The sequence below is a fragment of the Gadus chalcogrammus genome, chromosome 9 (genome assembly GCF_026213295.1).
Source record: "Gadus chalcogrammus isolate NIFS_2021 chromosome 9, NIFS_Gcha_1.0, whole genome shotgun sequence".
Lineage (NCBI taxonomy): Eukaryota > Metazoa > Chordata > Actinopteri > Gadiformes > Gadidae > Gadus > Gadus chalcogrammus.
In genome coordinates this window covers 26,268,147-26,289,054 of record NC_079420.1, presented here as the reverse complement: position 1 = coordinate 26,289,054, position 20,908 = coordinate 26,268,147, and the positions used below count along the sequence as shown (strand labels likewise).

The 20,908-nt window shown below is 44.7% G+C and overlaps 1 protein-coding gene across 3 annotated transcripts in view; it reads right to left on the bottom strand.

The window, feature by feature from the left end:
- LOC130388567 (protein inscuteable homolog) overlaps positions 1-20,908 on the bottom strand; it is a 67,786-nt gene that overhangs the window by 11,408 nt on the left and 35,470 nt on the right. For all 3 annotated transcript variants that reach the window (XM_056597924.1, XM_056597926.1, XM_056597923.1), the window contains 5 exons: positions 7,502-7,874; positions 6,741-6,793; positions 6,526-6,649; positions 6,309-6,422; positions 204-329 (listed from right to left, as the gene is read on the bottom strand). In XM_056597924.1, coding sequence (XP_056453899.1) covers positions 204-329; positions 6,309-6,422; positions 6,526-6,649; positions 6,741-6,793; positions 7,502-7,834 — 750 coding nt within the window. In that variant the 5' untranslated portion in view covers positions 7,835-7,874. The remainder of the gene's footprint in view (positions 1-203; positions 330-6,308; positions 6,423-6,525; positions 6,650-6,740; positions 6,794-7,501; positions 7,875-20,908) is intronic.

The window sequence follows — 20,908 nt, the reverse complement described above, 5'->3', positions numbered from 1 at the left end:
TGTGTGTGTGTGTGTGTATATATATATACATATATATGTATGTGTGTGTGTGTGTGTGTGTGTGTGTGTGTGTGTGTGTTTGTGCATGCCTGCGTGTGTGTGTGCCTGCTGCGTGTGTGTGCCTGTGTGTGAGTGTGTGTGTGTTTGTGCGTGTCTGCGTGTGTGTGTGTGCCTGTGTGTGAGTGTGTGTGCAGAAGCTCCACCTTGTCCAGTTGTTTGATGCCCTCTTCCACGCAGCAGATGGACGCCACAGTCCTCAGGGCGTGGGCGTACAGGTCGCTGAAGCAGTCCTGGCGACAGATCTTGAACAAGGCCACCACCGCTCCCTCCTGAGGAACAGAGCAGAGCTTCAGGATCACAACAGCGTCTGGATCTACAGGTAGAAGGCTGTTGGTGTATCTGAGATTGAACAATCATGAAATAATGCATAACAGTCACAAGAGTTAAAGTAGTTCTGAACTGGTGGTCTCATAAACACACATCAGATGATCACATGTGTCATTTGTGAGGCCAGGTTCAGTATGTTTCCTGTTCCTCATGGCCTGGTCCGCACATTTTAGGTTTCCATGTCAACAGGGTGTGGTTTGAGTTGTTTCAGCCAGCTTGTGGTAAAATGACATGAATATTGTGTCCCTCCCAACGTGAACTTTGTCCTAGTCATGGTGGTTGGACAGCTAGATACCTGGTTTGATTGGCCCAGAGGTTAAAAGAGGAGCTGCTTCCAACATTACAGGGTCCACACCCACAGCCTTCTGAGAAGATACACTACAGGTTGAAGGGTCATGAAAGGTTGCACTCATCACAGTGGATCAAAGCCATTGCTAATGCTTCTCTAACCAGGAGTGTAATGCAGGAAGACAGACATCGTTCGGATAGGCTTCAGACCGCCTGGGACCGATTGGATGGTTTTAGCCTTCACGAGAGCAGAAATAGGTACCAAATGAGTTATGCAAAGTGTATTAATCCAATTTCTTAATTTCTTACCTTTTTAATAAAGAAAATATACGTATTCTTTAGATAAGCGACAAGCAATCTAATCTAGGATTAGGCAGCTTTCTGACAGCCTGGATCCCATCAACTCTCTGATTAGATCATAATATAAAAAGCTGTTGGCTGACAACGGGCTACATTCCCAAACATTACGAGTCTAAACATCCCACCAATAGGAACAGAAATTGCTTTGACCACAGACCCTACCGAGCCCAGTTGACAGACTATGGAGTAGTTATGAGGTTCTTCACACGCAGCGTGGCATCAGAATAAAATGCCCACAAGAAAACCGTGTGGCGTGTTTCTCCAGTCCACTCTGGGGCTCATTGAGGTAAATCACACACAGTATTATATTACGCCAGCATGGTGGGCCAAATTGCACAATTCAAAGAGGTCCCAGGAAGTCCAGCGGAATGCTGGATAGAAGATGAGCAGGGGAATTACCAACTGACCCGGCAGCTCGTCACGTGGAGGCCAAATTGGGCAGCTATCGAAGGATTTGCGTCACAGTCCATGTCGTCAGACGACAAAAAAACAGAACATTTCTACTAATATTTTATTGGTGGAAAACACTCAGGAACATAAGAAAGGGAAATGAATAATGTCCCAGCGGTTCTTTCATTTTGTGTGAAAAAAACCAAACAAGAACTGCCCGCCGCAGCTCATGGCTCAGACAGACGCCATCTGCAAACAAAACACTTGCAGCAGCAGGTATTGAATCCCATTTACTGTGTGATGCCGCGAAATGATGTGGAGGAAGGCGCAGGCTGTAACTATGGCCATTATCCTAACAAGCTCCAGTGTCGTCAGGAGAGTGGAGTGGCTGTTCACCGTGCCCTTGGAGCTCATCGCCCCCCCTGAGATCCCCTGTAGCCGACACCGTCAGGTAGCCAGCGCTGTGCACCACATACACCACCACTGACAGAGTGCCCATTTCCCTCAGGACCAACCAGTTGAACAAAATTTTTGTTTTTCTATGATGCAAATTTGGTGGTTGGCAGTGGAGGAGAATGCGGCTGAAATGATAGTTTGTCCGTTTGGTGATGAGGTCTGTTTTTATAATCTGTCAGATCTGAGGCTTGCTGGGTGGGGTTACCAGGTAAAGGTTTGGAGAGGTTAGGCCACAGGGGTGCATTTAGCAGAGCGAGCACATTTATCCTTAGTCGGTTTGTCAAAAATTCAGGAAAAGCTTAATTAGAAAGAGAAATAAGATAACACCATGAAGTGTGTGTGTGTGTGTGTGTGTGTGTGTGTGTGTGTGTGTGTGTGTGTGTGTGTGTGTGTGTGTGTGTGTGTGTGTGTGTGTGTGTGTGTGTGTGTGTGTGTGTGTGTGTGTGTGTGTGTGTGTGTGTGTGAGTGAGTGTGCGTGTTCTTCAGTTCTGCTTTATTAATTTCAGTATGAATGTATTAAATCATCTACTATCTATGAGGGGCCGCCTGGGACAGAATTCATACTTGGTCTTACACACACTATTATACTCTCTCACATACACTATTATACTCTCTCACATATACTATTATACTCTCTCACATACACTTATACTCCCTCACATACACTACTATTCTCTCTCACATACACTACTATTCTCTCTCACATACACTACTATACTCTCTCACATACACGACTATACACTCTCATACTTACATGTAAAAGGAGTTTAATAGTTTGAATGAAACGGAAGTGAGTTTGAATGAAACGGAAGTGAGTTTGAATGAAACGGACGTGGGTTTGAATGAAACGGAAGTGAGTTTGATTCCTCGGTTCCTGATGGGGTGGGCCGCCTGTCAATCATAGTGGCACTGGCTGGCCCACATTGGTCCCTATGTGGCTCTGCGCCCGCCGCCTATATTATCTAGTGGGCTTGCTGCTTTGAAAGTAAAGCTAGCACCACCAACTCAAGACGTACAGTACGTCCACACCAGAAGCTAGTTGTTGTACGACGCAACCCTTTTTCAGTTCAGAGATCGAAACGCCATAGTGGTTTGGATACCAAGTGATGATAAGCGGGAGTATTTATACATCTAGAACGTTCGTATTTAAGCGGGAATCATTTTCATTTGCTCTACATGCCACCAATCTAACCAACTAATCACGTGTAGCATGCTTTAAACAAAACCCAAAAAGTTTTTGAAATCGTCACATAAACAAACTAATCGACAAGACGAGGGATAAATGACAAGGGATATATCTCTTGTCGTTTATCCCTCTATTCCCCACTATTCACGGAGCCTGAGGTGAATAATTGTTAATTAAATAGTCTAGATAGATAGATAGCCTAGTCAAGTCTTTATTAATACCAAACTACACAAATCGTCGGGAATCCATTTAGGTGGTTCGGCCCACAAAGGACAGTAGCCTACAAGACCACACAGAACAAGTCTGACTGGACACACACACAATACATCGCATTAAAACTAGACAAGCGTTGATAGATAGATAGATAGATAGATAGACAGATAGGCCTAGATAGATAGATATGTTCCGTTATTTGCCTTGCGGAGCCAACCAGTCCCGTGCACGTATGCAAATTAGCCATGTGCGCCAATGTCTATTTGTTTTGAGTGCGACGAATGAGTGCAGATCATGATTTGCTGATGCAGATCAGTGAAACATATTTTAACTAGCCTACTACAGCACGCAGGGGTTTTTGTTCTCGGTTGTAATTAGCCTACATTTTAGGAGTGTTTTTATATTGGGGGGAATCACTGTCCTACTTGTTGTCGAAGCACTTTATCCAACAAGCTAAACCGTCTCGGCAATATGGCCAAAGTGTATGGGAGTTCACTCTTTGATATGGCTGTCTGTACTAAAAGCATACGTCTCCTTTAAATGCGTCTGCATAATTGAATTGTATTTCATGAGCGACTTCAGCGACCAAAGCGAACAGAAATATTCGCAGCGAAACTTTGTGAGTGACCAAAGCGTCTGGTCGCTCCTGGTGTGGACGTACGGTTAAAAAGGAACAATTAAATCAAGCAGCAGAAACAACCGTGGCAAAAAGATGTCAATGGTATTTCTTCTTATTTACTTTATTTTCCACGGTCACTTTTTGTTTGTGGAGGTAAATGGTAATGAGGAAACCCTTCCGTTTCATTCAAACGCACTTCCGTTTCATTCAAACTCACTTCCGTTTCATTCAAACTCACTTCCGTTTCATTCAAACTCTCTTACACATACTACTATACTCTCTTACATACACTACTATACTCTCTTACACATACTACTATACTCTCTTACATACACTACTATACTCTCTTACACATACTACTATCCTCTCTTACACACACTACTACACTCTCTTACATACACTACTATACTCTCTTACATACACTACTATACTCTCTTACATACACTACTATACTCTCTTACATACACTACTATACTCTCTTACACATACTACTATACTCTCTTACATACACTACTATACTCTCTTACATACACTACTATACTCTCTTACACATACTACTATACTCTCTTACATACACTACTATACTCTCACATACACTACTATACTCTCTTACATACACTACTATACTCTCTTACATACACTACTATACTCTCTCACATACACGACTATACACTCTCATACTTACATGTAAAAGGAGTTTAATAGTGTGTATGAGTATAGTGGTGTATATGTGAGATTATAATAGTGTGTGTAAGACCAAGTATGAATTCTGTCCCAGGCGGCCCCCCATAACTATCCCGTAATATAACATCATTTGTTTTTTTCTAAGAATAACCGGTCCAAATGGTCCGTAGTAAGTAGTGTTTGTGTGTGCGCGCGTATGCGTGTGTGCGTTTCCTGGGTGCAACAGTCTTCTGTTCATACAGGTTAAGCAAATTTATTGATAACATTTACAACTTTTATACGTCCGAGAAGGGTTAAAACATCTCATAGGAATTAATCTGATTCATCTCAGCGTTATTTTATTTTTTTAACAATCATAAAAACCAAGTCCTGAACAATGAACCAATCTGATTCTAAAAAAAATATTGATTCATTCAATCAAATATTGGTATATGTACAATTATATATGAAAATGAATATTGCTGTTGCTACAGGCTCTGAAAAGCTCTTCATGCCCATGCCTTCATTCTGCTCATCAAGTATTGTGATCAAATAAATTAGCTAATCATTTTCCATTTATACCAGCCTATTTGATTTTACAGCTTTGTTTAAACACATTCTGTAATTCAGTTTAATGTCATGCATTTCATGCAGCATTTTAGTTGGACAGCCATTTCTCATGGCTTCAGTGATTTTTGTTGCTTCCGTTCTTTATGTTTAAAGGTGTAATTGGGACATTACAGATCCACCACATTATTGTGAGTAGACTGAGGATGATTCTGCTGATCATGACCATGGTTAGGTGAGCCAGGTCATCATGGCGGAAGGGGGTTGGTGGAGCTGTGTAATAAAGGGTCGGAATACTGAGAGATCTTTACCCCCAATGGTTTTGACAGCCCAGATCCTCAGACAAGGGAGGCTTGTGTATGTGCGTGTGTGTTACTTTTATTATTGTGTTATAACTTATTCATCATCATCATTGTATTATAGTGTAATGTGTGTTTCATTTCTAAGTACGATAAGCAATGTGCGTGTGTGTGTGAGTGTTTGTGTGTGGGAGTGAGTGACTGGTGTGTGTGTATGTGTGTGTGTGCGCGTGTGTTTGTGTGCATGTGTGTGTGTGCGTGTGTGTGTGTGTGTGTGTGTGTGTGTGTGTGTGTGTGTGTGTGTGTGTGTGTGTGTGTGTGTGTGTGTGTGTGTGTGTGTGTGTGTTTGTGTGCATGTGTGTGTGTGTGTGTGTGTCAGCTGGCACGGTGCATTTGTGTCTTTGTGTCTTTCTGTCCATGTGTTAGCCATCAGAACTAGTCTAATCAAGAGCGTCCAGGATTTGAGCGGAGAGCTAATGGCGGTTTGAGACTTCCTGTCTGGGCTGTGATGTGTTATCTGTAGATAGAGAGTTGTACAGATACAAGATAAAAGGTGTAATGGTTTAAAAAGCTCAAATGATCAATAAAGAGCGACAGGGAAATAAGGTCGTTGGGATTGTAACATTTTAGCTTACAGTAAATCACTGATGCCTCATCAGTCCAATCTGAGCCTGTCCAGCTGAAAGCCCTGGGTTCAGCCGACCAGCTGCATGCTGGGACAAGTAAAGGTTCCGGATATCAGAGTACCAGGAGGAAGATGATGAGGTGTCTACCTTTATGCATTCTGGTGTTTGTTCTGTGACCACTTGTGGCATAACAAATGTGCTCATTTCTTTACGTTTCAAAGTGCATGCTTGGACTTGTAGGAATGTAGTGTCACCTTGGCGATGATGCTGCACAGCTGTGGTCCGTCCTGAGTCAGGGACAGCAGGTTACTGATGGCGCTGCTGATAGTGTACACGCTGTCCGACGACTCCACCTGTTTGATCAACACCTGGCACATGGTTTGAAGTAAGATTTGAAGGCGAGGCATGTGTATTTCATAAGCACTCATCAAACACAAATGACATTCAACGTGACTCGCATGGGACACATACCTGGATTTCATTGGCCAGTGCCATGTCAATCATGTTGCTGAACGAATCGCTGACGTTAGTGAGAATCTCATGGATAGCTTCTCTCATGGACTTGAGGAAGAACTCGTCGTCGGTGTGCAGGCACCTGCGCGGCCAGCAGAGCAGAGGTGTACAGAGTCTCATTCATGAAAACCTCCTTCTAGCAGTACGACATGCTGTGTTCCTCAAGCCTGTACCTCTCTGTGATGTTGGTGAGCTCCATGCACTTTTCTAGTAGACTTTTTTCATACTGCAACAGAAAGGGTAAAATGGAGCAAATGAATACATTTTCCAGAATGCGCTGCATCTGCAAGGGAAAGATCAGTACATCTCCTTACAATCAGATGGGATATCAATGTTCTCCCAATTTGGGTGATTACGTTACACTCACATTAACCACCCTTGTTACTAATGTTACGTATTTTAAGAATCTAAGCTTCCCTCACTTGTCCACTAGGAAGTAGGACCAAACATATAAGCTGCGTTACCCTCACATAGCCACAAGGGGAGCATGACGTTATTGAAGGCTGCTCCCTCTTCACCTTTAATTAAGTGAAGAAGCCGAAGCCATAACGTCACCCCGGCCACGCCCACTAGGCCACGCCCACTGCATAGGCCACACCCACTTGACGTCCTGTACGGAGGACGTAGAGTGAACAGGCCAGAGTTCAATAGGTAGACGGCGCAGAGAGCCCCCGGGCCTAAGCCCGGGGGCTTGAAGTAGATCACGGTATTTTCCTCTCCACGTGTTAGATACAATTCCTTCCGTAGTCTCCATTTACCATACCGAAACATGCCGACTTTATAACAAATAAAGTGAGTTAAAGTAAAGCAACCCGGGATTGGACAACTTTCTTCGAGAATATGCAACACTAATGTGAGTGTTTTTTAGGGTTAGTATTGGCCTGATCTGAGCCTATTGGATTGACAAAATCCCCAACCCCCCCCCCCCAGCTACCTTCTGCATCTCAGGGGGCGTGTTCCGCGCCGCCCCGTACTCCTGCACCAGCGAGCGCACGTGGCAGTTGGCGCGCACGGCCGTGCTGTGCACCCTCTGCCAGCGGCCCTTCTCCAGCCTCTGGAACATCTTGCCCAGCTCGGTGCTGACCACCAGGGCGCGGCGCAGCAGCGACTGCAGGTTGTTCCGGGTCACCACGTGCTCGCCGCCCGCCCCCAGCGCGGACGCCACGATCAGCTCCCCCTGGTGGCCGCCCTCCTCCTCCGCTCCGATGTGCTTGGCCTGCAGCACGCACATGCACTCCACCTCCGTCATGTGGCGCAGGTCCTCCATCCACCGCTGCACCGAGTCCACCTGGAGGGCCTTGACTCTGCTGCTCACCGCCCGAAGACACACAGCAGGGAAACATGTCTTACGATCGTTGAGCTCCTCTCCCCCTGTCTGTCCGTCTGTCTGTCCCATACCTCCCTGCTTCTCTGTCTGTCAGTCTATCTGTCAGTATCCACAATGATGACTGCACGTCGCTCCATCTGTCTTTCTCTCTACAGCTGTAAGTGTTAACATTTCTGCTGCTAAATAAAGACTCCATACAACTTCCAATGTAATTACATGCTCAGATTGAGTGGAAGTAACTCAAAGTAATAATTTCAAAATGTCAATTGTTCGTGATGGCCAAAACAGAGAGTCACAAGAGATCTCACACTGACTCTGTCTCTGAACACGCAGTGAGGCTGACTCTGTCTCTGAACACGCCACCCAGTGAGGCTGACTCTGTCTCTTATCACCCAGTGAGGCTGACTCTGTCTTATCACCCAGAGGGGCTGACTCTGTCTCTTATCACCCAGTGAGGCTGACTCTGTCTTATCACCCAGTGAGGCTGACTCTGTCTCTTATCACCCAGTGAGGCTGACTCTGTCTCTTATCACCCAGTGAGGCTGACTCTGTCTCTTATCACCCAGTGAGGCTGACTCTCTCTTATCACCCAGTGAGGCTGACTCTGTCTCTTATCACCCAGTGAGGCTGACTCTGTCTCTTATCACCCAGTGAGGCTGACTCTGTCTCGTATCACCCAGTGAGGCTGACTCTGTCTCTTATCACCCAGTGAGGCTGACTCTCTCTTAACACCCAGTGAGGCTGACTCTCTTAACACGCCACCCAGTGAGGCTGGGCGTCAATGAGCCAGCGGCCGTTCATCGATGAATCACTGGCCCTTAGATCAATGATGCATGGAGGTCGATCATGGACCAATAACCGCTGCCGTTCAGCTCGTTAGCTAGAGAGCCTTCCTCCGCCACATGATCTCACTGCCAACACACCCCCCCCCCCCCCCCTTCCTCCTCCTGACCCCTGACCTGGTGTGAGTCAGAGTCCTCCAGAGGAAGATAACATACTATATAGAGCACGATAATATACTATATAGAGCACGATAATATACTATATATAGTTAGATAATATACTAGATAGAGCGCGATAATATTATATATTGAGCACGATAATATACTATATAGAGGAAGATAACATACTATATAGAGCACGATAATATACTATATAGAGCACGATAATATACTATATAGAGGGAGATAACATACTATATGGAGCACGATAATATACTATATAGAGCACGATAATATACTATATAGAGGAAGATAATATACTAGATATAGTAAGATAGTATACTAGATATAGTTCGATAATGTAAGATAATACACTAGATATAGTTAGATAATATACTAGATATGGTAAGATAATATACTAGATATAGTTAGATAATATACTAGATATAGTTAGATAATATACTAGATATAGTTAGATAATATACTAGATATAGTAAGACAATATACTAGATATAGTTAGATAATATACTAGATATAGTTAGATAATATACTAGATATAGTTAGATAATATACTAGATATAGTAAGATAATATACTAGATATAGTTAGATAATATACTAGATATAGTTAGATAATATACTAGATATAGTTAGATAATATACTAGATATAGTAAGACAATATACTAGATATAGTTAGATAATATACTAGATAGATATAGTTAGATAATATACTTGATATAGTTAGATAATATAGTATATAGAGTCAGGCTCATGCAAACAGTCAAAACATTGTTACATTTGTATATGATTGTAAATGAGTATCTCTCAAGAATAAACTAGAGGTTTGAAACACTGGTATAGTAGATAGAAAGTACAGAACAGAGAGTAGAGCACGTTGACTATATAGAGAGAGAATATAGATAGTATAGAGTAGAGTCTAGAGTCTCAAACATAGAGACGAGCACAGGCCAGGCCAGGGATGACAAACTAACAAGCCTCATCCCACACACTGAATGCTGACACTACAGATGTCCGTGTGCATGGGGAGAACCTGGGGAATCACATCTCAGTCTCCTGGTCCACTCAACAGTCCAAGGTGGGTGGTGGAGGGGAGACGGGGGAAGTCCCTGTCTGCCTCTTCCATCGACCCAGGGCAGCCGATACCACACCATCTCACTGCAGCCTCCTTCAGGAGCCTGGGTCTTTCATCTCCTCCCAAAGCTGATCTAACCCGAGTGGGCCTTTGTAGAGGCTCCAAGTAGGGCTGGTTTGTTCTGAGACAACGCAGCCCCTGACTGTGATGACACGAGGCAATTGATGTGGACTAAGGAGGTCGCAAAAGGGCGACAAAACACAAGGCATGATTCACGCACACTCCTTAAGGAATGTGCAGAACATACACACATACCATTTATATGTGATTGTATGTAAATGTAAGAGTTTAAATGGTGTGTTTTGTGTAGTCATAGTAAATGGTGTGTTTTAAGTGTGGTCATTTATTAGTTAATTAGAACAATTAGATGAAAAAAATTGAAATTAGCAGATACTCTCCTGACTAACAAAAAATTGTGATCATCCGTCGTTCATCAAATACTAAGTTTCCAGGAGGGAGAGGGGAGAAGACTATGAAGGCATCTCAACTGCATTATTTTGATTTCACTGTTACCATTCACAAATAAAGAAAAAATAATGTTTTGTCTCTCTCCCTCCCGTTCATCATAACATGGTCAGACCAATGCCCAGATATATACTCAAACAGAAACAATCCAAGCCATTAGAATTGGGAAGTAGCCAATTCCAAACCATTCCCCTGTAATGGCGACACAACAACAACACGTGGCTGGTTTCAGCGCCACCAAGCTCTCACCTTTCGGCAGGAGGCTAGACGCTGAGCGTGTGTGTGTGTGGTGGTGGGCAGGATGTGTGTGTGGTATTAATATGTTTGTTTTCCAAAGCGAGGCAGTCCTCTTCACTGTGCTGAGGATGACTCATATCTGTGTGGCCGCCGCTCACTCACATTACACCGGTGGCCATTACACAGAGGGGGGACGAAGAGGACCACCCTGCTCCACTCCACCTGGGGGGCTGGGGAGCAGCGGGGGGAGTCACGAGCAGGCCTTCCTCGACCATCTGCCCCTCCTCCTCCAACTCCTGGAGGAGGTGGTAGCATTGAGGGTGGAGACGAGGGGGGGTGTAGCAGCCGGGGCGAGACATTGACAGCCTCAGTTACAAACCAGATGAACCTGATCTCCCGGAGGTCAGATCTCATTGGATGAACAACCTTTGGAGCCTCTATTGAATTCTTAAACAAAACTAAAAACAGCGTCTTTGCTTTTTACTTGGTTTTGAAATGATTGCTCAATACTGTAATAAATGTTTAAGTGATGTTGTTTGGATCACTGCCATTATGTCTCCATGTTATGTTTCTCCCAGAGGGAATTTAGTTTATTTCAGGGTGATTCAAATAAATAACTGAAGCTTATAGTGAGTGGAGTTGAATCCCAACGAGTGGTGGTGAAAGAAAAAAGCAACCACTGGAAGATGAAGAGGATGGCTTCAGCGACAACATGAAGAGGAAGGTGAGGAATTTCTGAGTTTCTATAACTCCAACACAACTCCCAGGAAGAGGTAGATAGACACTCATCCACATGAACAGTATTTCCCCTTTCAACTGGTTGATGATATAGGATGTTTCTCAGTGAAGCAAGTGAAAAAAAACAGTTTGAACCTCTAATCTGGCCTAGCGTGGATTGAGCCCCACATGGCCTCGCCTCTCTGCAGGACCATACCAACCCACGCCGTTCTACAGAATCACATGACGGCATTGCGATCACTGGGGAACAAACTGCGTTGTTCGCTCTAACTACTCTCCAATGTGGCAGGCCGTGTGAATGTAGTCCGATAGGTCAATTGGACCACAGGGAGCCTGCGGCCATAATTCTCTTTTGAGAAGTGTTGTGCAACAAAACAACATGTGTAATCCTCTTGTGTTATTGCATCTTGTGTATCCATGATTGTGTATTCGGAAGAGCAGCCATGTTGGGAATGCTGCACTCACAAGCCTCTTTTACACAATCTTCCCAGTTAATTACTGGGATAACCTTTCAGGCAGTGCAGGTAGTTTTCACCTTTCACACATAGAGCTACTTTCTTCAACATCGCCATCTGGCCCCCTTTCACAAATGGCAATACCAGAAGAAACACAAGAAAAGATGTGCAATGGGAACATCAAGAGAGGAGCAGGGAGGAGTAGAGAGGAACAGAGAGGAGGAGAGAGGAACAGAGAGGAGGAGAGAGGAGCAGAGTGGAGGAGAGAGGAGGAGAGATGAGGAGAGAGGAGGAGAGAGGAGTAGAGAGGAGCAGAGAGGAGGAGAGAGGAGGAGAGAGGAGGAGAGAGGAGCAGAGAGGAGCAGAGAGGAGGAGAGAGGAGGAGAGAGGAGCAGAGAGGAGGAGAGAGGAGCAGAGAGGAGGAGAGAGGAGCAGAGAGGAGCAGAGTGGAGCAGAGAGGAGAGAGGAGGAGAGAGGAGCAGAGAGGAGGAGAGAGGAGGAGAGAGGAGCAGAGAGGAGGAGCGAGGAGGAGAGGGGAGCAGAGAGGAGGAGAGAGGAGGAGGAGAGAGGAGGAGAGGGGAGCAGAGAGGAGGAGAGAGGAGAAGAGAGGAGCAGAGAGGAGAGAAGGAGGAGAGAGGAGGAGAGGGGAGCAGAGAGGAGAGAGGAGGAGAGGGGAGGAGAGAGGAGGAGAGAGGAGGAGAGAGGAGAGGAGAGGAGCAGAGAGTAGCAGAGAGGAGCAGAGAGGAGGAGAGAGGGGGAGAGAGGAGGAGAGAGGAGGAGAGAGGAGGAGAGAGGAGCAGAGAGGAGCAGAGAGGAGGAGAGGGGAGCAGAGAGGAGCAGAGAGGAGCAGAGAGGAGCAGAGAGGAGCACCTCACTTATCTCAGAATCCGTCCAGATTCATGCCATTCTTGAAAGAGGGGGCTGATTAAAAGAATAAGTTGTATATCATTATCAATCACCCGTTAAAATGGGCAGCTGTGGATTCAAATACATGGTCTGTAGTCTCCCTCCACATCTAAGCATCTTGCGTCAATCGGATATCCCTCTCCCGAAACTGTTAGTGCTTTTATTCACACCACGGCCGTAACGGCACTGATCCGGAAATGCTACGTGGTCTTGAGCAGGCAAATTGCCGGTGCAGATTTCCCAGAACATCGATCCCTGTACCCATTCACACATGCAGGCAATGTTGACATTACAGGGAAAGACTTCATGTGAGAAAGAGGCTCTAATCAAATGAGGATAAAACCAACAGAGCAACACAAATTGTGGTTTTTTGTAGCGTTCTAACAAAGCATAAGTGTGTTTCTGTACATGCGGAGGGAGGGCCACATAAGCTTTGGGGCTACGCTTCATAACGCCGGACACAGAGGAATCCTTACGCAGCTGTCAGGACTCGTCATCATGCTGTTGTGTTGCAGGTTGATTTAACAGATGTTTATCAAAGGTAAAAGGACGCTTTAACCAATTTAAAGTTTAGCCAATATCTATACGGAAAGCATTTCACATTGATCACAGACCATCAACCCCTTGTGTCGATATTTAACCCTCAAAAGTGTTTTCCAGCAATGGCAGCGGCACGCTTACAACGATGGGCTCTGTTTCTAAGTGCTGTCACCTACACCATTGAATTTAAAGGGACAAAACTGTACGGAAACGCTCATGGACTTTCACGCCTCCCACTTGAGCCACACCCGCTGGGGAACATGACTGATCCAGCTGACACGTTCCACTTGACCCAACTAGAGTCGCTTCCTGTCACAAGAGCTCAGATACAAAAGGAGACCAACAGAGATCCCTCAGTATCCAAGGTATATGAGTTGACGTTGAATGGATGGCCAACTCATGGCTACCTCCTGCTACCTGAGTACTCCAGCCGTCATGACCAGCTATCGGTGTGTCAAGGCTGTGTCATGTGGGGCAAGTGTGTCATTGTGCCACCGAAGCTGCGTTCAAGAGTGCTGGAGTCACTGCACGAAGGGCATCTCGGTGTAGTAAAGACGAAAAGCCTTGCTAGAAGCTACGTCTAGTGGCCTGGCATAGGCAGTCAAGTTGAAAGCCTCACTAAGACCTGTAGTGGGTGCCAGCAGATACAGCACCCCTCCACTCATGGGAGTGGCCCACTACTCCATGGCAATGTATTCACTTTGACAATGCAGGACCCTTTATGGAACGGATGTTCCTCATTGTGGTGGATGCCCACTCAAAGTGGCCCGAAGTATTCACAGTGAAACAGGCCACATCTGCTTATACTGTGGACATGCTACGAACACTCTTCTCACGCACGGGTTTGCCTCAACAACTGGTGAGTGACAATGCAAGCATGGTAGGGCCTGACATGGTCTGGCGCAGGCATGTTGACCAGCTACAGGAGGCAACGGCTCGCAGTACCACGGCTAAGGAATTAATGGCACGTGAAGACTCGGAGGCTGCTTCTACAGCACCAGTGGACTTTGCTGGACCTGGTTCTCTACCCAGACGTTACCCTGAGAGAAATCGCAGAGGACCTCAGAGACTTGATTTGTAGTCATGACTGACTACCACCCCTTTGTTGTTGTTGTAATCAAGTGATGTTTATTTGAGGATTGATTAAGTGTCTTATTTCTGTTATAGTTATAGTTATTTAACACAGTACTTACCTTGTGATGTTTACAGGTTACAGCAAAGCTTGAAGGGAGGAATTGTTATGTATGTGGTATACCCACATAACGAAGGCACTACTTTTTGTTGCATGCGTTACCTGGGTGCTATGTGTGCGCAGTGTTTATGTTTTCAAGAATGTCGAGCAGTAAAGCTATGTTGACTCTAGCTCCTGATTTAGACATCCTTATTATGGTTATTAAGGAAGTTAATATATAACAAACATTTAGCATTGTCTCTGTCCCTTTACTCCTACTCAAAGAAGAAACTCTCCAACTCTCCCAGGCTCTCCAAGCTCATGGCACCAAGACTCAAGAAATACTTCCAGGGCAGAGCAGTTAAGTGCAGGCTGCCATTCAGCCGCCACGGTGGAGCAGTAGCTAATTAGGGTTCAGGTGTGCAACGTAGGTCAGGGCCCAGGTCAGACCACAGCTGCTTTTAATTCATTAATGTGCTAGTTGTGATCTAATGCAACGGTCTTGCCCATTTATTTTTCTGCTCTGCATGAAAGCAACTTCAGGATGGCTGAGCAGGGCCCAGTGCAGAGTGTATGACAGGTCCAGCAGTGCAGCAGAGCGCAATAGAGTGACAGTTAACTAGTGGCATGTGGCGTTACAATCACAAGGTGCACGCAGTGACAACGCCACATTAAAATGTATACGGGAGCTGTATACAGTCTCTGTCCCACCCTGTTACCATCGTAAAACATTATAAAGACAATTGTTTACCGAATTAGATGAAGATGCATAAATGCACAAATGCAGTAAGATGCTAAATAAGTTCTATGTTTCTGCCAGGCACATGACATTTATTGTGTTTTTGTTGTGCTTCCTAGAAGTTTATGTTCACCATTGCTATGCCAAAGACCCTTCCGAAAGTCAATTTTAAGTAAAAAATTGTTTCACAAGATACTCAAATTACTACAAATGAATACCACTGTTGGGGCTATTTTTTTATTTGTATTGTGTTACCATTAGGGGCACTGTACCTGTCATGGTGATTTCTTGATGTTTCTTCAGTGTTAGGTATGCACCATGGGGAGCACATGTTTTTTTTTATGTCTCCATTTTCATTGAATAATCGTCAATAGATTACATTAAATAACACAGCAGCTCAGAAAACTAAACCACATCACGACAATGATTCAAACAACATGCAGCCTCCGTGGTTTCATAGCAACCACTGCGGCAAACAATATAGAACTTTGAATTCAATTGCAAACTAAACAATTAGAAAAATATAAAGCACCCTTATCACTAGAAATATTTTCAAAATGTTTGAAAAATATCTTGAAAAATTGCGTTTTTCACTTCAAGTCATTCATATTGTTTTGCAGACAGATACATGACATCTTGCTTGTTTCTTCGACCGAACTGGACCAGTGTGTTGTTTTGAGCTGGATTGATAAATGATAGATTCTATCGTTTAGGTTAGAGAACATGCTGTGGAAAGCCTTGTCAAAGGTCTCTTTGTGTTTGTGTCTTCATTCCCCTTTGGGGAGAAATACTCCCCAACCACTCCATGCAGAGGTCAATTGCTGGGTCAGCCATGTTCAGTGGCGAACTTAGGCCCCGTTCACACGAAGTCGAAACGGGCGAAACCGTTACGGTTTCGATCTATCGGGTTTCGGAGTATCTCCGTAAAGACGAAGCCAAGCGAAACCGGGTAGATCTGTAGAAATGCTGTAGTACACATTCCAGGCCCATAAGGGGCGCTGCTTCTAGTACAGAAATCCAGAAGAAATGAAATAAGAAGAAGAGGCGAGCATGCGCATAAAGGCTGCCCTTATGCGCATGCTCGCATGTGATTTCTGAGACTCCGCGGGCTTAAGAGCCATTGGCTAGGAGGTGGAGGGGTGGGGCGATGACGTCATGGTTTGCGGTTTCAGTCGGTTTCAGCCGTACACACGAATCCAAAACGAAACCGGGTAGATTTGAAACCACCTCCGAGGGTGGTTTCAGAAGTTTGCGGTTTCGGTCAGCGGATTCGCCGGCTTCGTGTGTACGGAAGGCCGAACCGTACAAGACCTTTGCGGTTTCGCCATGAAATCGGCTTCGTGTGAACGGGGCCTTAGCCCTTTGGGGGCTCCAGGCGAACAGTCATTTGGGGGCCCCTGCATCTACCGGTCTCAGTACCTTATATCGCATAATGAGATACTCCATACAAGGGATGAACAAAAGTCACTATCCTTCTTTCATGCAAATGTTAATTATCTATTTACAAATTGAGAATAACATACAAAACAATAAGATTAGTTATGTTGACACATTACACTGACTGTTAACCATAAGTCCTCATTTATCTGAGGGTTTCCAGTAGCTCACAGCAGCTATCTGCTGTGAGCTACTGGAAACCACTACTGGAAACCCACTGATAGCTGCGTCCAGCTATCACTATATTTCCTGTGCTCTTCAGACCTTTCATGGTTGATTAGATGCATTGCAAGGTTATTCTAGTCTTTAAATCCTTCCTCACTCAGTTGTTTTTGTTTTCCAGAAGGCAACAACAAAAGCAAAAAACACGGTCTGCACTTTCACTGTAGACTAACCAAGACCTGTTCACCCTCTCACCATTTTTCATTACTATGTAATACTGTAGTATGCTTTTGTGAATCTGCGGCCCTTGGGCCAGAGTGCTGGGTCATCCACAAGAATATGTGTGCACCTGCCCAAGACACAGCAGCTTGGGCCAGAGTGCTGGGTCATCCACAGGAATATGTGTCTCGCAGTCATTGTTATCGTTATTGTCATCAATTTCAATAACCAAAGTGGAAGAAGGAGAGTGAGTATATTGAGTGAGTGAGTGAATATTCACTACCAGTTGTGCATCATCTCCGTCAGTTTGTTGACACACGTCATTAGCATCACTGCTGGCTGAGCCAGAGCCACTTGGAATGAAAGGAGCAGTAACGTGACAGCAAACGACGTTGACGGCTTCTCTTGATCCGCCGATGGTCCCGCTGCCACTGCGGTGGCTGTAAAACAGCTGGATAGCTTTGGCAGCTTTGAAAGAAAGTCCTGCCTTTGGTCTTTCTTTTTATGTGACCCGCTTTCGTACGATCGCTTCATGTTTCACTCGATTTATGTCTCACTCGATTTCTCTCTCTCTCTCTCTTACCGCTTACTGTTTTGAATTTCACATAATTTCCGCATACGCATGATGAGCGTGATGCGCGTAACATGGAATAGTCCATGTAGTGCAGACTGAAGGGGGGTGCACACGGAAAGATAGTCAAAACATGAGTAATAATTAGACATCCCGATGCTACTATTGTGGAGAGATTTTTATAAAAATAATAAATATGGGGACAAAATATATGCATTGGGGCCCTCTTGACCAGATCAATATTGTAAATAAGAAACTGTTCCTAATGTTTTATCGGGAAAAATAAAGGTAAAAAAATAAATAAAATAAAAAAATTTAAAAAAAATTGGGGGCCCCAAAAACCTTCTATGGGGCCCGGGGCTCCAGGCAAATGCCTGGTTTGCCTAATAGTAGATTTACAGAGAAGGGGAGCATGAAGCTGCATGGCCCCTATTTTTGTATCCTCTCTGCTAGCATCTTTCTACTGTGTATGCTTTCAATTAGGTTAGCAGAGAAGGCTAGACCAGTGTGGGATTTTTGCATTAAACGGGATACAAATAAGGAGAGCTAGAGGGATAGCGTGAGAGAGAGAGTTTGGATTGAATGGCATTCAGAAAAGCCAAAGAAAGCCAATGAGCACAGATTGGAAATAATATAAGTGTTTATATTCCTGTCATCACAATGATCAATCGACGTGGATGAAGTCAGTGTGGTCATGTGGCCAATCTGAACCCATGTGCTCTCTTCTCAACTGACCATTGTGTCCATCTGCTGAAGGAGAACACAACAAAAATACTCTTGTTCCTCCTGACTCATGAACAAGAATTGGCCTTCATAAAAAGGAGTCTGCAGCCCTAGCATTCCTAAGAGGCCAAAACCGCTGGCCTGTATTTGGTCATTGTGCTTCATCATCGAGTAGAATAGTGTGTGAAACACCAGCTTGGGTGTCGATCAAACCAAAAACCTTTGCACGCTGTAACTTCACTGCCTTTTAATCAAAGCCACAAGCAAAGCCTGCACCTTTTTAGTGTTGCAAAGCAACCATGGAATGCACTCTTTTGGAGTTTAAGGCGATTTCCTTGGTGGAACTTGAAAGGGTGATAAAGGCCTCAAAGCCAACAACTTGTATGTTGGATCCGCTCCCTTCTAGGGTTCTTAAGGAACTTTTTCCAACGGTGGGGCCTGTTATCCTCTTGCTTATGAATCTTTCGTTTTCAACAGGAATTGTTCCTTCCAATTTCAAGGCTGCGGTGTTAAAACCGCTACTCAAAAAGCCTGGCCTAGATCCTGAATTAGTCAGGAACTATCGGCCTATATCGAATCTGCCCTTCTTGTCTAAGGTACAGGAAAGGATTGTAGCAAAGCAAATGGTTGACTATTTGACGAGGAATAATCTCTTCGAACCATTCCAGTCGGGGTTCAGGAATTTCCACTCAACTGAAACTGCTATTACAAGAGTTGTAAATGACATCCTTCTTGCTTTGGATAAAAACACAAGCACAATGCTTGTGATGTTGGATCTGAGCGCTGCGTTTGATACGATTGACCATAGCACTCTTCTTCACCGTCTTGAACACTATGTTGGTTTCGGGGGTATGGCTCTTGGTTGGCTTGAATCGTACCTCACAGATAGAACCCAATTTGTGCTTCATGAGGGTGCAGAATCGAAGCATTGTAAATTGCGCTTTGGCGTACCACAAGGGTCGGTTCTTGGTCCATTGCTTTTTGCAATTTATATGCTTCCCCTCGGTGACGTTATTCGCGGCTTCGGAATTAGTTTCCATTGCTATGCGGATGACACCCAGCTCTACATTCCTGTAGATTCCGGGGATTCTGCCCAGATTCAAAAGGTTGAGTCCTGTTTGGCTGCTGTGAAGGGCTGGATGTCACAAAACTTCCTACAGCTTAATACTGGGAAGACAGAGCTGATGATTATCGGCTCGAAGCGAGACCGGGAAAAGTTTGAGGATGTCTCTCTGTGGTTGGATGGCTTCGCCATCCCACAGAGTGCATCCGTCAGAAATCTTGGTGTCTTGTTTGACCCTCAACTATGCTTTGATCAGCATATAAGAAGTATAACTAGAATTGCCTTTTTCCATTTGAGAAACATTGCAAGAATCAGATCAATGTTATCTGTAGTGGATGCAGAGACACTGATTCATGCGTTTGTCTCGTCAAGACTGGACTATTGCAATGCACTGTTCTCGGGATTACCGAACTCTACTACAAAGAGTCTACAGCTGGTACACAATGCGGCAGCTAGATTGCTGACCAGAACGAGAAAGTTTGATCATATTACACCTATTCTCGCCTCTTTACATTGGTTACCAATAACTTTCAGATCAGACTTTAAGGTGCTATTGCTAACCTATAAAGCCTTGCATGGACTATCTCCATTGTACCTGAAGGACCTGATTATTCCTTATAGTCCTTCTCGGTCTCTCCGGTCTTCGGGAGCCGGCCTTCTTTCATTGCCGAAGGTTAAAAAGAAATCGGCTGGACAGAGAGCATTTGCCTATCGAGCCCCCTTTTTATGGAATAGGCTGCCATCAGCGATCAGGGAAGCTGACTCTGTGGAGCTATTCAAAGGGAAGCTCAAAACGCACCTCTACAATCTTGCATTTGGAGTGTGAAAACAACAGATGCGTAGTGAAGACTACTCTGTTTGCTTGTGCTTTTCTTATTACATTATACATTCCCACTATGTACTTTTCCGTTCTAATTCACTATTCTGTCAGTTGTAGCGTGCTGCGGGTGCTGGACTGGATGCCTGGACTCTCCTCATGGATAACCGGCCAGAACCCCATCACCATTTTAATATGATGTACATGTATTTACCTGTATGCCATTTGTGGCACCCATTGCACTCCTGACCATCCCTGGAAGAAGGGATCCCCTACACTGCGTTTCTTCTCAAGATTTCTTCCTTGCTGATTCAAGGGAGTTTTTTCTTGCCCGTGTGGGGGCATGGGTAAAGGGGGGTGTCACAAATATCTGGCCTGTTAAGCCCTTTGAGACTGTAATGGTGATTAAGGGCTATACAAATAAAATTGAATTGAATTGAATTGAATGGCTATCCTAAACCTTAAAGACATAGGCCGCTTTGTCTTCCAGTTGAAACTTTTTGAAATACACAAAAGCCGCTTAAATGCATTCATGTGTTGAGGCACCAGCAGGTGATTGGTGAGAGTGACAGTCACCACTGATGTTATTGGTCAGGTCGGGTCCCCTCAGACAGGCACTCTGGCCCGTTGGTTGTGTTCGCTAAGAGGATCAAACACTGAGCTCACTCAGATGTCAAG